The sequence below is a fragment of the Clarias gariepinus genome, chromosome 6 (assembly GCF_024256425.1).
Source record: "Clarias gariepinus isolate MV-2021 ecotype Netherlands chromosome 6, CGAR_prim_01v2, whole genome shotgun sequence".
In the NCBI taxonomy this organism is placed as follows: Eukaryota; Metazoa; Chordata; class Actinopteri; order Siluriformes; family Clariidae; genus Clarias; species Clarias gariepinus.
Window position 1 is genome coordinate 32,683,688 of NC_071105.1, and position 18,570 is coordinate 32,702,257.

The following is an 18,570-nucleotide window of genomic DNA, read 5'->3' on the forward strand; positions in this document are numbered from 1 at the left end:
TTGTTACATGCCATAGCCATACCATGAGGAAAATCTCATTCTCATGAGCACTGTTTAAAGGAATGCCACACCAGGTGGCGCTGCAACCAGGACATCACCATCTACTTTCTCCAGATTTCCAGTGAAGAGGCAGCACGGTGGGGTCTTTCTAGTTGGTCTTAAGGTGTTCCTAATGATGCTATGGCATATGGTTTGTTTCCAAGGTTATTCTTACCACCCTTAATTTTCCGAGAAGGGGTAACAAGGAACACTAGTCATGTTTAATTAAGTAACCGTGTAAACTGTAAACACCCGCATAGCTGCCAGGATTTCTTACCATTTAGCACCAGTGGTAACAAGGTTCTACGTCGTTTCCAGATTCACACACATTTACATGATATACAAAGTCTCGATACAAAGAAAAATTCAAAGAAGACCAAGACAAGGTTGTTTTTCTTTAATTTGAAAAATATAAAACTTTAATAATAAAGGCTACATCTTTTAATAATTACAATAATTATAGCTCAAAGTAAAATCTTTAACTGAAAACTCTTTGTATAATGTATAATTTACAGATTTGATAAAATGAAGTAAACAAAACAAAAGTAAATGATATCATTAAAAGCTTACAAAGTGTTTCAAAACATAAAGCCCTTCTAAAAACCAAGGGAATATAATAACACCCTGAAACAGGGTAGCACATGGTATGGTCCATGTAGGCACAGGTGCTGCACTGATATCAAATAAACTTTAGTGACCCCTACCCACCCCACCGCACCCCACCCCACCCCACCCGACACCTACCTCCCGCCTCCCTTCACGGTGCATCGTTCGAAACTATAGGCCTACAGTGTGTGTAATGAACGTGAGTTGTGGCTGTGACAACTAAAATCACAACTTGTGCCGTATTTCAGAAGTTTTCCGTATGACGTGAACCGATTGTTTTTCACATTGTCTGATTTGTAGCTGTAATGTGTGGGTATTGTGATCTGTATAATAACTGTTTGCTATTTTCAGCACTTTCAAAAGTAAGTTCAAAAGCAGGGTATATGCAATTAAAGGAATAATTTTGGTACCTTCAGCTTGCTGTAAGGAATAATCGAGTTGTAGCTGCATGCCTGGGCCACACAACCATCACAACATTTTACGTGATTTCTAATAATAAAAATAACATAAAAAAATTAGGATTGCACGTGCGAAACAGGCATACTGTTAATAAAAAAAAAAAAAAAAACCTTCACACCTCGACAAAACAAAGGCACCACAAGAAGAGGGTTCTGTAACCGACAGCCATATTTCATTTCATCATTTCAGTCCTAAAGGTCGCTTAATTGGAAATTTATACCGATATAAAATCTTTTCCAAGATCTTCGATATCGAGGCATGAGCCTGGTAACCTTGCCCGATGAATATTGGAGCGTTCAGTAGAGGCAGGACGACGAGATATGGATGATTCAGCAGCTAAAAAGTAAGAGCTACAGTAACAGTGACTTGCTGATAGAACTTTAGTTGCAATAAGAACCTAGGAATGTCTAGTGTAGAAATTCTTAAAAAGTAGTTACTGCACAGGCAGCTTATGCTGCAGCAAATTATGATGAGTAACATGATGTACGAAGGACGGGAAGAGTGTGTGTGTGTGTGTGTGTGTGTTTGTGTGTGTGTTGCATTACTTATACAAAAACAATCGTTTTAAGCAGCGTGTCCTTTCTGTGGACGTGAGAGTCAGGAAAATTAGGATAGTATAGATAGTTCAATAAATACGTTAAAAAAAAAAAAAAACCTTCCTTAGACACATGTATATATACACATAGGCGTGTATGTATATATGCATGTATGGACGTTTCCGAGTTCAACAGATGAAGCAAATGATGCGCTTTAGGCTCCGTCCACTTGCTGCATCAGCGCAGTGAAATAATCTGCACCTTCAATGGTTTAAATTTTTTGAGCAACAGCTCAAAATTGTTTTCTAAGGCGGAGTGGTTAAAAAAAAAAGGGTCTTCTGATCATCTTCATCGATGTATTAATGTTCCTTCAATCACATCCCGGTTTTTTGTCTTTTTTCCAAATATATTAAACTCTAGGTAGCTTTAAAAAGGCACAAATTTGTGCCGAAGGAGTCTGTTCGCCTTGTGTCTGATGGACGGCTGGACTCGGAGTTCCTGGTGGCAGCAGACTTGGGTAGAGGAAGTTCGTTCGTCAGTCATCCCAGCGCTTAAAAAGGCGTAAAGTAATCGAGTAGCCGGGTGGCCGGGATGCGCTCAGTCCATGCGCTCGACCTTTCCGAGGATCTTCCCTTCGTACATGGGCAGCACCGTGCCGTCTTCCCAGATCTCCTCGAACACAGCGCCGCACTCGAACTCATCGCTGGCCTTCTTAAAGTAGTACCTGCAACGGGAAGATGCCTGGTGAATACAAATTCTCAATTTCATACATTTTTATTTTTATTTTTTTAGAGTGTTCCTAATGCAAGTCAATAAGGCTGATATAAGACATATAGAGAGATTGTGTAAACCTTCTTGCATTAAACATTATTAGATACCAAAATGTGTCTGGACTCATTTTTTAAAACCCTCTGTGCTTGGAACACCAGTAAACCCTGGCCTTTTGACAGTAAACCCAGGGAGCTTCACCGTGACCTCGAGGGTGTTCTAAAGGTCAAGGGTCGACTAACCCTGGCACAAAGACAGCACTGAAAGTTCAGTTGGGGCCCTATTCTAGCCTGAGCCCCTAATGATCTGAGGTCTCTTTAAAAGGAGCAAGGATCAGCAGGGAAGATTTAATGATTGGCTTTGTAATGGAAAAATGCCTGACTCGCACCATGTGTGGGGCAGCTTTGGAATTCCACAGCCTGCCTGGGTTTATGGGTGAAAGCTGACTAACTCACACAAACAGCATGTGTGTAAACTTGTTTTCCTTTTTCCTTTTTTCCCCCCCAATCTTCCTTCTCTTCCTCCTCATTTTTTACACTTCTCTAGCTTTGCTCAGTCTGATGTAGTCCGTATTTCGGTTTATTCTCTATTCTGTACAAACCGAACGCGCGTCTCAATTAGGAACAGAGGCGTCGCGGAGATGCGCCGAAGGCCGTGTAACCTTGGCACACATAAGCATCTTCTACTATACATTTCTATCACAGTGTTCTCCATCCTATCCTTCATTTCCTCACATCTCAGAGGGAATGAAACAGCCTCGCAAGCTCAGCGGAGCGAAGTGAAGATGAAGAAAGAACATAGGAGCTGAGAAGAAGGAAAGAAAGGAATGAAGAAGAGGAAGGGGAGGAAAAAAAGAAACGCGTTCAGCGTGTTTTCTAGATCTGGTTTCAAGATCGTCTGATTTCCCAGAGCTACGGGAATAAATGGAAGACATGGGGTAAAGGTTTCTGATTTATAGCTTTGGGGAGTGCCTAATAAATCAACAGATTGCAAAAGTTATATAATTAATTTTATAAAGTATGAATGAATGAAGTGAACTTTTATGCAATATTGAGTATAAACTATTATTACTGCAATATCATTTTATGTGTTGTAGGTTAATGTTCAATGCATGAATTTAAAAAAAAATGGTGCTTAGATGAAATTGAAGCCTTAGATGAACTAAAAAAAACAAAAACAAATATGAAAATAGATAAACTTCTCCTAAACCGCGTTCGAGTGTCAGGGAACAAATGCGAAGCATTTTCATTTTTTTCCGTCTAGACATGTCCTAAGCCTCTGTTTGAGATCGTTCAGGTTTAGCGTTCCAAGTTCAAAAGCACTCTGGGTCCTGTAAAGAGCTGCCCGTTCTGAAGATGCGCGTTCGTGAACGGCTTACGGCTGATGTAATCCTGGGAAGAATCTGAGAGGCTGTCAAACGCAGCAGCTCAGTGGGCAGAAAATAATAGGGTTTGGGCCGCGAAGCCATGCTTATTAAGAACGCCTTAGCGTGGGAATCAGTGGGGCTGACGGACCCAGATCCATGCGCACAACACAATCTGGCCCTCCACCACATCCTACTTCTGCACGTGCGTTCTTTTTTTATTATTATTATTGTTGCGATGTGCATCTTATCTCATCCTATCTTAGACATCTCATCTTAATTACAGAGACATGGTCTCTTTGCAGCCCTGTGGACTCCAGGCAAACAGGCGCGCGTTGAAATATCGAGAAACCGAGTTTGCCGTACCTGTAGTTGCCTTTCTTGCGGAGCTGCTCTTTGAAATGGCCGAGAGTGAGGCTGTGGGTCTTCATGAGTCTGCGGTAAGGGATCTCCTCGCCGCAGAAGAAGTAGGTGACCACAAGCTCCGTGCCAGAGTGGGCGCTGGAGTGTCCGGCACTCAACCGCCGCTGCTCCTTCCACCTTCGGAGAAGAAATACAGATGGGTTAATGCTGAGTAGGGGCATTGTTATTCTTAGTTAAGTCTAGGAAGCAATGTTAATTATTACTGTCTTTCTTAATAGCGGATACAATACAACATTGGTCACACGGCTGGATTGCATATATCCCAATGAAATCGATATTTTTTAATATATACGTTTAGGCCGCGCTGGTTTTTCTTTTGTGAAAGTGTGTCCTTGATGAGAAAGGCCAAGCCAGCAGAGGCTGAGAAGAGCCTTTTCTCGAGCGTAACATGTGATTAGGTTGCGTCTGAAGGCAGGCCGAGCTGTTGTGCAGCGTGAGACGGCTCTGCGAGGGCCCTCCCGAGTTTGATGGATGATGGGCCTTTGTGTCAGTGTCTAGGCTTTTCACTAATCTGACCTCTCGCTAAGAGACCCCGACAGGCTTTCGATTCTGCCTTTCTCCTCCCTCCCCCCCCCACCAATCCTAACGTGACGGTCCAGCTCAACCTGTGCACAGTGGTGCGGTGGCAGGCTCAGAGGGCCGGCCTGGACCAACATGTGTTGCAGGGGTGGCCAAAGGGCAAGCCCCCAAAAGAGCTGTGAAGCTTTTCATTCACTTCCAGGGCTTTGTTAACGCCGCTTCAGATGGCGATGGTTCGCCCTGAGACAGCTGGCTGGCTAAAGGTCAGCCAATTAAAGCTCAGAAGAGAGAGAGAGAGTGTGTAAGTGTGTGTATATGCTGGCTGTCAGGTGGCTGTGGCTGGACATCAAACATCGCCACAGAACTCCGAGACAAGTGACAAAAATATTTCAGGGATTGTTAAATCTAAAAAAAACTTTACGTGGGTTTAAAAACACCCAGATTCCACCCAATTCTTCTTTCCTATTTTTTTTTTTCTTTTTTATGAAAAAAAGTGAAAAAATAATACGTACTCATCCATCTGCAGAGCAGGGCTGATGAGAGGCGAGCTGCTGTTGGAGAAAAGAGACGGATGCACTCTCTCTCTCTGCAGGCTGGAGGCTCTGTGGGTTTGAGAGATGGAGTTATGCGTTAGACGAGCATAAGGAATTGAGCTTCAAATAACACTGAACCAGGGTTTTTCAGTCAAACTATTTTGACATGTTTCACTTCTGGGCCCAAGATGCCTCTGCAACAAAGTGTTGCTGTCCGTTGGTTCGGCTGCACTTCACATAGATGCTGTCAAAACTGTTTTGGTCTAACCGATGGAAATTCTGTTGGGGATGCACCAACCCAATGAGGACTATTTCGTGATTTTCAAATTCGAAAATAGGTTAAATGCACCAAGTAGGATGGTTAGTTAATACCCAACTAAAAGAATTGCACCAGATGAAGATCAGATATCGGCATACGCTCTGAACCACTGAGATCAGTGCATTTCTAAAACCTTTATCTGTTTTTATCCTTGTAACAAGATAGCAATCTTATTCGAGATGCATAATAACGCTGAATGGTTATTCTATAGGGCTGACTCCATACCTTTGTTTAGTAGGTTTGGAGGCTTCTTCCAGTCTTCGGCAGGCTTCTTCGAGCTGGGTCAGGGTGTTCGGTGGCGACAGGGGTGGCATCGTGGGATCCTGGATGAATGGATGACCCGGATGGTGTGCTCGAGCATGACCGCCTACTCCTCCGCCACCCCATAAGGGCGTCTTAGAGGATACGTCGCTCGGGTGTGTCTTCTTCAGGCCTTGAGAACTGTAAGAATCGATTTTTAAAAATTAATTTTCCATGTTGTATTTTCGAACAGATTTATAGCTATAACATATGTAAAGGTAGTATATAGCTATAATTTATATGGAGGTACATCATATAGGCATAATGTATGTAGAGATTCAACACATAGCTATAAAGTGTGCTCGTGTGACTCACCTGTGAGATTTGTGCCTGTTTTGCCTCTCACTTTCCAGGATCCATTGCCACACGTTGTGTGATCGAACTATCCCATCTCTGGGAAGCAGAGGCGAGCTGCTTTCCTCTTCGCTCGACTTGCAACCGCTCATTCCATCACTAATATTACTGGGACGCTTAGACAATGTGCTGGTGCGCCTAGAAAACAAAAATCAAAAGAAAATCAGGCCCAGGAGATCCGCACCATGATGAGCTCTAGTAGTTATGTTTTCATGTAGATAATTTCGTTCCTCCAGAACTCACCCTTGTTGAAGATCGGCTGAGTTGTGGCACCGTTGGTAGCAGTAGTCCGACCCGGACGATCCTAGACACTGCGCTACTCGGTGCGCCGCCTCGGCCTCCATCTCCTCCCTGCTCTTGGGTGAAGCAGTGTGGTGGTGGTGGATGTAGTGGTGATGGATGTGCTTGGTGGACGACTTGGGAGCCATCACGGGCATCTTGGATGGTACAGAACAGTGCATACTAGGTAAAAGGTTGGGCACGGAGCCTTGCTGACGGTGATGGTCTGGGGAACGTGAGCGAGGAGAGTAGCCTTGTATGCTAGGGGACTGGCACCCTGGGGTCTTTAGGACCCTAGAGAGGTGCTCGTCCAGGATGGCTTGAGGGTCTTCGTCGCACAATCCGGAGGAGAGGAGGTTGAGGGAGGTGGGTGGCTGCTGGGGGACGACCACGGGTAACTCGCTGTCGTCTCGCTCTTCTTCCTACACACACATGCACAGAGCACGAGGAAGTGAGTTGGCTGTCATTCTTGCTTGTATTAGAAATCTAAATGATAAACTATCCTTCCAGTCTGTGTACCAAAGCGGTCAGGCAAGTCTTACTATTTCAAAGCACTGAAACACTGACAGTCTCTGTTCTCTTATTCATTGCATTGCTAGCTTCAAAACTTGACATATTTTCTACTTCTGAGGCGTGTCTAAGTGTTTCTCAATAAATACAAATACAATAATATCTTTGCCTGTGTTGACCCCAAAGTAAAAAAAAATAAAATAATATATTATTCCCTTAGTAAATGATCAGACTTGCAGTGCCAGTCAGAGACAATCCTGCTACTCAGATTTTTTATAAAAATATAAAGTACACCCAGTGTTGTTTTTTTTTTTATCAGTACCACAGGCATGGCTAAAAAGGCCAATAAGGTGCCGAAAGGTCACAGAGTTCGAAGATCAGGGGTCACATGGTTTAAAGAGGTTGAAAGGGGTTAGGCACTCAGGAGAAGAGCTGCCCTGAGGTCCTGCCTCAAAAGAGGCTTTTCAGCAAGCAATAATTGAGTGTGATGAGGTGCGGGAGGTGTGTGCTCTTGACGAAGGAGCGAGTGCGGAATGATTGATCTGGCAAACATCATGGATTGTTGCAGTTTTACAACCTGACTGTATTAGAATAAATGTAAGGTATACTGGGACGTGGTGGTTGCATACCTCCTGTATTTGCTGCAACCTTTCCTCCAGAGAGTTGAACGTGTCCTGCTCGCGCTTCAGTTTCTCCAGGCGGGCGATCAGTTCTGCTGCGAACGTGGACGGCTTCACGGGAGCCATCTCTCTCGGCAATCGCTGCGTCCTCTGCATGGGAGAAGACAAATCCTGATTTTAAGTGGGCTGCTTTATCTCGCTAGCTTAAATGCAATGCAGTAACAGCACACTGATGTTAAACTTTTGGGGGCCGTTTTCTCTCTGGGTAGTTACCAAGGTTTCCCTTCGGCTAGTGAGCAATTACACAGGTCTTAAAGAAACTGAACGTGTACGGTGTGTTATGTCGCTGTACAGGACGTAAGACTGTGCGTTTCTTTATAGTTCCATCTCAAGCTATTGACCTGACCCTGAGTCCTCAAACACCCTTCATCTCTGACTTCTCCTCTTTTTCCTTTAATGACAACTACTAAAAGTACTGCCAGCCTTGGGCAAAAGAGCTGGACCAACACACACACACACACACACACACACACACACACACACACATACACACACACTTGTGCGCACACACCCACCACCCATGCCATCAGCATGGAGGCTCTGAAGTCAGCCAGCTTCAAAGAACCCTTGTCAAACATCAAACACACGCAAGGAGTGGGGGTGAAGGGGCTGTGGGGGGGCGACACAGGCTTTTAAATCCCAAAATAAAAGCCAGATAGACAGAAAAAAAGAGCAGGGGGACAAAATTAAAAGAAGAGGAGAAAGAAAAGGGAGGAAGAGGACTGAGAGAGGGATGGAGCCAGGGATGAGGATGGAGAGAGGGGGCTGGAGGAGATCAGAGAGAGAGAAAGGAGAAGTAATCTATTTCCTGACTGTGAATAAGCCACGTCAGGACAGTTTTATATAGTTTTTCCCTACTTCCTGTTTTGTTTTTTTGTTTTTTTTCGAAGAAGAAAGAGCGCAGAAGTTTCCGGCTAAACTTTCGTCTCCTCCCTGCAGTGCATCACGGTATTATTATTATTATTTTTTTGCCAGTGTAACCTCCGACCTTAGCGAACACTCAACCCCAAACTCAAGTCTCAAAAACACCCCCAACACCTCCTGCTCCCAAACACACCCTGCTAAGCCCTACACCATGGGGAGATCAGAGAGAAGAGAGGGGTGGTGGAGGAGTGGAAAGAGGGGGAGGGTTCAATGCGACAAAAACACACACAGTAGAAGGGGGAAGAAGGGGGGGTCTGGTTCTCGGCTGGAGGTTGTCACCAAAGAAGCCACACAAGCCGCCTGCCTGCATTCAGGATCTGATCAAAGGGTGCTGAGGATCGACTCCTGCTCTCACTTCCAGATCCTGACCACTTGACCCCTGCGCCCCGCCCTTCCTCCTGTGCCCGTTCTTCGCCTGCGTCGGATCTTCTTAGGACCGGAATCCGAATCGAAAATCTGAACGGAACCTTTATCTTTATCTTCAAACAGCAGCAGGGATGCGAGAGCGTTATTTCTATGGAGATACATGACGAGGGGTGTGTGTGTGTGTGTGTTGGGTGGGGGGGTTGAAAGAGGGAAGAGGAGGGGGGGATGCATATGCTAATGCAGGCTTTCATTTGTAGCCTTTTATATGAAAATGAGCGGAAGAATATAATATTCTGTCAAAACACGAGCTTGAAGAAATAAAAACAGTGCTCCCACTTGGGGGGGAGAGGACCCAGCTGCCAGCGGCGGGAGTCGCTGATCTCGGAGGGAAGAGGGAAGAGAGAGCGAAAGGATCTTACGGGAAAGTGGGGGAGCGAAACTTGTCCGTTGATCTTGACGCTCCGGTTCATCTCCCGCTGTAGCTGCTTCTTCGTGCCCTGTTTGTATGGTGGGATCCCATCTCTGTTTAAATGAAAGAAAGAAAGAAAGAAAAAAAACAAACAATAATAAGACCACAAGACAACAATCTTCAGACTAAACACTGCATTAGGTTTCAGTGCTCTAAAGCACAGAAGAAATCTTTTCTCGTTTGGTTTGGAAGCGACCTCCTGACCCATTAATGGAGAATTTCTTGCTTTGAAGGCCCTGGTCTTCGCTGCCTCAAGTTTCTACAGCATTAAGGGCATTAGCAACACGACACACCTCTCCTTTAATGATTTTAGATGAGACCCTGGGGACCACTGTTTACTGCCCGATGTCAGCCTCATCTCTCTTTCTCTCTCTCTCTCTCTCCCCTACTGAGGGCATGAGAGAGCCATCAAAGGCAGGAGCAAACACAGAGCCGCTCGACAGGGGGTCACTTTCTGATTGCTAATCCTTAAAATACGCAGGGAGACTTAATAACGATGATGACGAGCTCATTCGCAAGTGAAGATCTAATATTTTTCGAGTGAGCGGAAGCCTGACTTTTCTCTTCACTCGCGCTAATCGACTAGTTTCCGTCACGATTTGTTCGTGTCCGGGTGCTTTTTTGTCAACTGCTGTTGCAGTATTTACATCTGAAGTCTACGGAGCGTGACCTATCCCGAACATTACTCTCTCTCTCTCTCTCTCTCTCTTTGAAATCTCACACTCATGCGCATATGCGCTCCCTGCCATCTTCATTTGGCAACAGCATCTCGCGGCTCCTCTGATCTCAGCAACATCAAAAGCTCGGTTTGTAAGATAAGGTAATGTTTGAAGTTGGCACCGCCGCATTCCCTAGAGTCCAAGTAAATCCATAAATAAGATATAAGCAAGAGGGGGAAAAAAAAAGAATGGGCCTGAAATCACCTCTAACCCTGGCTTTATGCCTTTATCTCAAACTGTGATTCAAATTTGTGCCGTGCCTTTTAAAGTGTCATAGATATCGGACAGTTCATGCAAGAGCAAAAAAGAAAAAAAAATTCATAAAGACATTGCTAAACTCCAGCCATCTGTGAAGAACTTGGCAGGACCCTGTAACTTTGACGTTTTTTATCGCTTGCTTGTAACACTTCAGTGAATGAAAATCATTTTCTTCCTCCGTACTACAAACGTACACTGATTGAGGTGATTGGAAAGTTCTGATAGAAAATGCTTTGTGGCCTGACTTTGAAAAAAAAAAAAAAAAACAGTGTGCATAACTGTTTAGAAACAATAAACTCAAGCAAATCGGCTAGCCGGGGTCATGCTACCTGCTAGCCACATTAGCGGTTCTGGGAGAATTCCTTCAGTGGTGTGCATTTCTTAACGATGAATACTGGTGGCCTCCAATTAGCATTATGCAAATGACATCATGCTAATTAGCGGCTCGTAGCGCTCAGCTGGAGTCGGTAGTGTTAGCAGTTTGGCTATACCCTTTTTAAAGCGTGCAAACCGAACACAAACAGGCGGATTAGCGATACGGATAGCCTATTGCTCTGTATAATTTGAAGTTCTTTAAAAAACAACGGCGATGTTGGAGTGAATGAAAGTAGCCTTCTCGCTTTCTCTCTCTTCAGGGGGAAGCCGTACATGCCCCCACCAACAATTCAGTCGTGCAACTAATTTTCAAAGCGGTCTGAGTTGCTCTCACAAATCCCCGCACCCCGTCCCCTCCTCCCCGTTCTCCCTCCTGAAGCTCTGGAAGCCAAACAATGGGCCAAGAGCGCCATTCAACTCGGCCTTTCATCCTCTCTGAAACCACGTAAGGCTCCTTTGAAAAAAAAAAGGGAGGGAGGCTGGATTGTGTGTATGTGAGAGAGAGAGTGTGTGTGTGTGTGTGTGTGTATGTGTAGTGGTGAAGGGGTTAGGGGTCACGATGAGAGAGTGTGATTTTAATCCCAGCATTGGGAACCCCAGGTGAGTCGTCTGCGGGTCCAGGAATGAGGTCTGTGCGCTCGTCTACGCCTGCCGACCGAACGCGCTCTGACACTTGATCTCATCGCGCTAAGGCTGCTGGGAAACCGCAGCGGTGCAGCGCGGGTAAAGCCTCGCTTTCAAGCTATGCCAAGCCCCCTCCTTCTTCTCCTACTCTCGTCGAGACATACTTAAAGGCTAACGGCTAATTTTGCCATGCATATCGGAGAAAAGGAAACGATGAGATAATGATTAGAAAAACAAACCTGTTCGGAGGAGATCAAAGTAAAAAACGCTACAAAATGAAACAATAAAAAACAAAAAAAGGAAAGGTGAAGTTCTTGAAAACGCTACGCATTTCTGAATTCCAAATTAATCTGTGTGGCCATCCAACTCCGATTTACATGAAACGACAGCAGGACGTCCAGCAGCACTAAATGTTCCCTTGTGTTATGAGGGCTTTCAAAGATTTCCAATTTCAAAAGGATTTAAAACCTCTTCATTTTCTTCTTCTTCTGTGGTTGCCCTAATAACCTGCTAGATGGCATGTGCCGAGTCATCGTTTCTCTTAACGCAGCCGTACCTGTAATGTTCCAAATTGCTCTACGATATAACTTTTGTACCAAATTCACCGATACCTGAACGAAGGTCTTGTGGGATGTGTTTCTTTTTTTTCAGTATTTGCAGCTGCATTGCCACCAGACCTGGAAATTCTCAACTCAAAACTCCACACGTCTCTACTTCCCGTACCTACGCAAAAGAGCTCTGTTGAACCTCAATAACTCAAGACTACAAAAACAAATCCACCGAAAGTCCTTCCAATTCCAGTTCCTTGCCAGTCTTTCCCTAATCATAGTACAGCTGTTTCAGCGTCATTTTAGGTGTGACTGCTTTTCCGCTTCGCTCAAACGCTCGTCTGTTAAAATCTTTACTTTGAAGCGAATAACAAATTGATGAAAACACTTGAGTGGGTGGATTAAAGCAAGGGCGTCGTACTTACACGCTGCTGTCGGTCATAGACATGGAGTCGTCAGTGGTGGCGTCGCTGGACACCTCACTGTTGTTGGCGCTGCTGGCCGGAGCCACGACGTGACCCGAGTTCACGAAATACGGACTGGCCGGGTCTCCACGTTTTTGAGCCCTGAAAACACAACAGGAATCCAGTGTTACATAAAACTTTGAAACAATCATTGTTTAGTGTTTCCACATAGACGATATCTTGTACGGAGTACACACAACCTATTTAACACTCACCTATTGAACTTTTGCTAGGTAAGATTCAAGGGAAGCGATATAGAAGTGGCTATACAATATTCAATTCTGAAATCTGATTGGTCGAAGGCTCTTGATAAAATGATATATATGATTGATTTATGAACCTGTGCTTGTGATTTGTTGCTGCTTCTGTAGTGTTAGCGTGTTAGTAGCATGGACTAGTATTGTATTGTATGGACACCCGTCGCTGTTTTAACAAGGACAAATGTATGATACATCTGTGTCCTTACAGAAGAAGTCTCTAGTGTCAGTGCTTTGTTTTTCATTGCAAGACAAGTTGTTTCTTTTTCTTATTAACTTAAAATTGTTGCTGGAGAAAGAAGCAGTTGTTCATAGTGAAATGGTATTCACTGGCGGATTGCTGAGGAATAGCGTCCACCTCACACACCCGGATCTTTGATTGACTTCCTAAAATTGCACACGGGTCATGATTCAATCATGATACTTGTAGAAACGGACCAACTGATGTTAAATGTTCTCACTTTCTACCTCAACTTCAATCAATCATCGCGAGAGAAATCTGATCGCCGCATTGCTGCAACTGCTGACTTATGATGAACCTGTGCCCCCTCCCATCTTTATATATATATATATATATATATATATATATATATATATATATGCATGCTATAATGTGTCTTTCAGTATGTCAACAACCAACAACCACTTCCCCTAATTCTGCTGTCTACACTCCCACCTCACTGTTTGGTTTGGATCAAAAAAGTTTCCCCGCACTCTTCTACTCCAACGCTTTGCTTTCTCTTTCCACTCCTCCCTCATTCTCTCATTCTCTCTCTCTCTCTCTCTCTCTCTCTCTCTCACTCTTTCTCAACTTTTTTTGTCTTTCTCTTCTCTCCTGCTGTGCTGCATTCCTGCTTGCCTGGCAGAAAGAGGGGAGGGGAACGAGAGAGAGAGAGAGAGAGCTGAACTTTATGAGAAATGCCTACTACACATTAACACGGGGTCATGTGTGAGAAAAAAAGGAGATAGAGAAAAAAGTAGAGAAAGAGAGAGGCGCAGCATGACTAAAGCCATAAGCCCAAGCTTGACCTCCTACTCTACTGTGCACACACTCAGCTGGGTCTTCTCTCTCTCTCTCTCTCTCTGGCTTAGTCTCTATCAGAGAGATTTTTCAGAATGAGATAAAAGGCAAAAGAAGGACCGGCCAAAAAGCAGTGAGATACAGGATTCTAAGGGAGAAGGAGCCTCTTTAGAAGAGGGGATGGGGTGAGGGGGGGGTGTCTGAAATTAGTTCCACATGTGTCAGATAAAAACTCCATCACACACAGAGTTGGCGCAGGCCATGGGGAAAGAGGAGGGCTGTACCCTACCCCCCAACACCTCCCCTCCCCCCCAACACACACTAACCCCCCATTCCCTTTCTCCCTGCCTCTTTCTCTCTCTCTCTCTCTCTCTCTTAGTGAAAACACCAGCAGGAAGAAGCAGAGATGCCCTTATGTCAGCGACACCCCCATCCTCCTCATAACAGCAGAGGCAGGACACTTTGTCTCCACTGAGGCACACACACACACACACACACGTACACACTTTGTGTATGTGCTGGCAGCCACAAGCACACGCACTCTCTCTCACACACACATATGCATGCATACACACACAGAGTTTGGAACCATTTGGTCATGCTTCTTGCTTAAGCTCTTTTCATCTGCCCACTTTTTAAAATCCAGAAAAAGAGCGGCCACGTTCTGTTTACTCCAGTGATCTGTCTTTAAGACACAACAAAGGACCGGGGGGAAGAAAAAAAACTTCAAGTGCATTGCGATGTAATTGTTTCCAGATGTCTTTCGCTTTATTGTGTGGATGTACTAAGACCAGTTTGGTCAGTGCTATTAAAACCAGGCTTTGATTGAGAATCAGGCAGAAAACCCAGAGTTCTTTATTTTATTATTATTATTATTTTATTATTTATTTTATTTAATTTTTTTTTTTACACAGAGCTCTGTGTCAGTGCGGCGCAGCTGCGTTTGGAAACGTCTGCGGAACAGAACACAAAGGCTTCCTTGAAAACTTCTTATCTTTCATCTTGGACCAAAACTAAAATATCTTCCTTCTGCAGCTCAAGTGTGTATGTGTGTGTGTAAGTGAGAGGAGATGTGAAATAGAAAGAGAGAGAAAACCAGACACAGACACACACACACTTTCAGACATGCAACACACACCAATTTAAAACACTCCAACAGCATAACTAATGAGTGTGGAGTGACAGTCTGTCCCCAAACATTAGTGTACATACATAGACACCACAGTAAAGGAGTGCTGAGTATCGGGTTTGGGCTCAGAACCGCAAAGTTTGACTTCAAAAAAGCGCAAAGCAGACCACCAGATGGCTGGGTTCGAGAGCGCTATAATTTCACATACATGAAAGTTTTTTTTTTTTTTTTTTTAAGTCACCCAGGGCAGATCATTGAATCGTCTTGTGGTGCTAAGTCAAAGCAGATGGACTTGTGTTTTAATTGTAATGATGTTTCGCCAATGTTGTATCCACGACGGATTTCGGATACAAGTCTCGCCACCTTGACTCGAGCCGACTCCTGGCGACTTGCTTTACACTCTAACAACCTGCTCAAACGAATGAAAGCGGCAGGGCTGGACTTGCTGCCTTTCATTTCATACCAACAAAGTCATTAGACAGGATTCGAGCCCCCTTCCTCTACGTTCATACCATTTGTATCATTTCACCGCATAGCTGCGCTTTAAAATTACAAAACAGACCACCAGATGGCTGCAGCTATTATGCAGGTACTACAGTGTCTCGCAGGAGCTGTCAGAGTTATCTAAGATAATTCGAGTCATAATGAAGATGCTTCCTCGCTTGCTGTTGGATCAGGGTTCGTCTTTCGAATCAAAATGATAGTTTGTTTTCTGCAACTCGAGGTTGTGTTTATGATATAACAATAAAGGTGTTATTATTATATACATCATATTGTCTAGAAGTGAAGAGTCAAACTGATAGACTCGCAGATCTTTAGTACCGAGGAGCAACCGATGAAGCCCCTCAGAAACCATCACATAGTCATTTATGATCATTCATTCTATAACACAACGCACAAAGTTGATTATAACCTTAAATAATATTTAGATGTAAACATTAAACAACTATTTTAACAATAGCTCCTGAACTGTCTAGTAGATCATATGGCAGAGGGAGATGGATCAAGAGCTGCTAACTTTTAGGATCAGATAATCTAATCTGTGACTAAATAAATCTTGACTTTCACTGCACTTTGTGTTGTATATAAGCAGTAAGACATTAAGGTTTAGTATATCAGGCACCCTGATTGGTCGATTGTGTTTATTACCTGCAGTCGGCGGTGCGCAGGGTCATGGTGGCGCGCAGTGTCTCGGCAGACAGCCCGACCACAGCCGCCAGCGCTTTGGCCTTCAGCTCGCCGCAGCTCCACTCCTTGTCCTCGATGAGCGGCGGCAGGTAGCCGCACATGAGCTCGAGGCTCGCCAGGCCGCCATGCGCGTAGGCGTGGTTCTCGCCGCCGGAGCGCACGTAGTCCAGGTAGATGTCCGAGGTGAGGAACGCGCGGTAGGCGCTCTCCTCCAGGCCGCCCTCGATCTCGGTCTGAGCCTGGTCGAACATGCGCAGCTCGATCCGCTGCTTCTTGACGCTCTCGCGGATGCAGGCGCGCGTCGCCGCTCGCAGGTGCTCGGCCACCACGCCGCGACCCTCCACGTAGCGCTTGTAGATGGCTCGCGCCACCCGGCGCGTCTTCGCGTCCTGCAGGTCCATCTGCCGGAAGCCGTTGCAGGCGAACCAGAAGTCGAGCGCGTCCTCGCAGCGCTCGCGCTCGAGGAAAGTCCGGAACAGGTGCGCGCCGTCCTGGTCGGCCAGCAGCGAGCGCAGCGACTTGGTCCATCGCGCGAGCGGCGAGTCCGGGGACGCGCTTCCCTCCGGCTCGTCCTCGTCCCGCCGCGGCGCGCGCGCCGTCTTCACCGCGCTCTTGAGTTTCATGTACGCCGACGGATCGCGCCGCGACAGCGACGACGCCTCCTCCTCGCCCTCTTCCCCCGGTACCGGCGGACGGGGCGCGTCTTCCCGAAAGCTGGTGGCCACGGGTTCGATGAGCGCGCGACTCATGGCTCCGTTTCCTCTCCGCGCGCCTGTAAGTTAAGTAAGTGCACCTCGGATCGCTTCTCAGGGCCGAAAGGAGCCGTGAAGCGTCGAGCCACTCTGTAACACACATACATCGAGTGCGCTTGAGTTATTTTATTATTAAAAAGGCATGAACAATGTTTAGCCTTAAAATCAGCTTCAGTAGCGGAGCTTGGAAATGTCTGTGCACACAGAAATGACCTGTTCATTACACGACAAGGAGTTTAAACTTTTTAAATCTTCTGCAAGTTGTTCAAACCACAAGTATGAAAGATGTGCACACTGAACATTTCCATAGATCAGGACTCAACCAAAATGAACCAATTTATTAATTAATCCAAACGGCCAATTTATATCCATGCGTTCTGTAAACTATATAACAACAAATAAGCTGTTTTATAGTCTATTGCACTCCTTATGTATACCCTAATACTTGTCACAAATGTTAGAGTTCCTTTTTTAACTTTTGAAAGGTGTTGCTTGTGTTTTTGATTTTGCATCTGATCTTCATCTGGAGAGAGAGGGGGGCGAGCGCGTTGAGATGCATCAGATCTAGATCAAAACTTCAAGTGCATCTCTAAACTTTTGAACTCGTGGAAATTTTAGAACTGATACGACTTATGACTTATGAAGAAGTCATCAACTCCAATCAAAATTTCTTGCTGATACACCAACAAAACCTCAACGCACTCACTATAGGCACGAATGAACAGAATGCATAAGATCATCTTATCCCAGGGCGTGTTTTACAGCCTGTACATTACATGTGCAATCGGTACTATCAAGGATACAAACCATCAAAGACAAGGCATTCGAGGCGGTTGTCATAGCAACCAAAAGAACACCCCCCCACACACACACATACACACAAAAAAAGAAACATGCACTTTACGTTCGTACCATTATTTGCATCACGCGCGTGAAAATAAGTGAAGAGTTGCTTGTAGTCCTGAGATTCAGTCTTAAATTTTACGCGATCCGGTAATCCAGACGTTAAAAAAAATCTAATACGGGATAATCCAGGAAAATGCTCCTCTCGTGCGTGGAAGAAACAATAAATCCGTGAAAAAGAATGGACAGATGCGAAGGAAGTGCGATCTCATTGACACACAGACAGAGAGAGAGGGAGAGAGGGAGAGAAAGAAAGACGCTGCGGCTTCGCTCGTGTTCCATTCAGCAACTGGGCTGAAGCAAAGCACGCCGTGGATCCTCCTCTCTCTGAGCAGAGGAGGTATCAGAATATCAAAGGGTAGTACTACACACACACACACACACACACACACACCCCTCCTCCTACTCTCCAACGTCAAAGCGAAACAAGGGTTGCCAGATATGGATAATTCCTTCTACATCATTTTTCACACTATCAGCAATCCCCCTCTTTTCTTTATACTTTATATATTTAAACAAATTTCTACCCCAATTATAAAAAAAATGCCTATTTTAAACGTGCATTAATTACATAAGATTCCCAATGAAAGGTCATTGTCCATTTCTACAATGCAGTTCAATGTGGTGTGTTTGTGTGTGTGTGTGTGTGTGTGTGTGTTTGCCATTTAAGATGTCTAGGGTACAAAACAATCAAAAAGATGTGTGTAGTTGATAACAGTACTGAGTATGCAGAGGTCGGTCATATAAAGTACTAGGGCTTTTACAAAAAAAATAAAATAAATAAAGAATAAAAGCATGATTTAATCACAAAAAATCCAAATCATTAAAGAAAAAACTTCATCTTCTCTGCATTTTCATCATACAGTAAAAGACAAAATTCTTTTT

The 18,570-nt window shown here is 44.8% G+C and overlaps 1 protein-coding gene across 1 annotated transcript; it reads right to left on the reverse strand.

Annotated features, from left to right (window-relative positions):
• Positions 1-795: 795 nt before the first annotated feature.
• LOC128527085 (axin-2-like) lies at positions 796-17,982 on the reverse strand. The gene is made up of 11 exons (XM_053499372.1): positions 17,695-17,982; positions 15,992-16,872; positions 12,397-12,537; positions 9,398-9,500; positions 7,638-7,778; positions 6,463-6,920; positions 6,181-6,357; positions 5,791-6,006; positions 5,226-5,315; positions 4,138-4,311; positions 796-2,364 (listed from the first exon to the last, which is right to left on the reverse strand). The coding sequence occupies exons 2-11, from the start codon at positions 16,777-16,779 to the stop codon at positions 2,238-2,240; spliced, it is 2,415 nt and encodes an 804-aa protein (XP_053355347.1). The 5' UTR covers positions 16,780-16,872; positions 17,695-17,982; the 3' UTR covers positions 796-2,237.
• Positions 17,983-18,570: the final 588 nt, after the last annotated feature.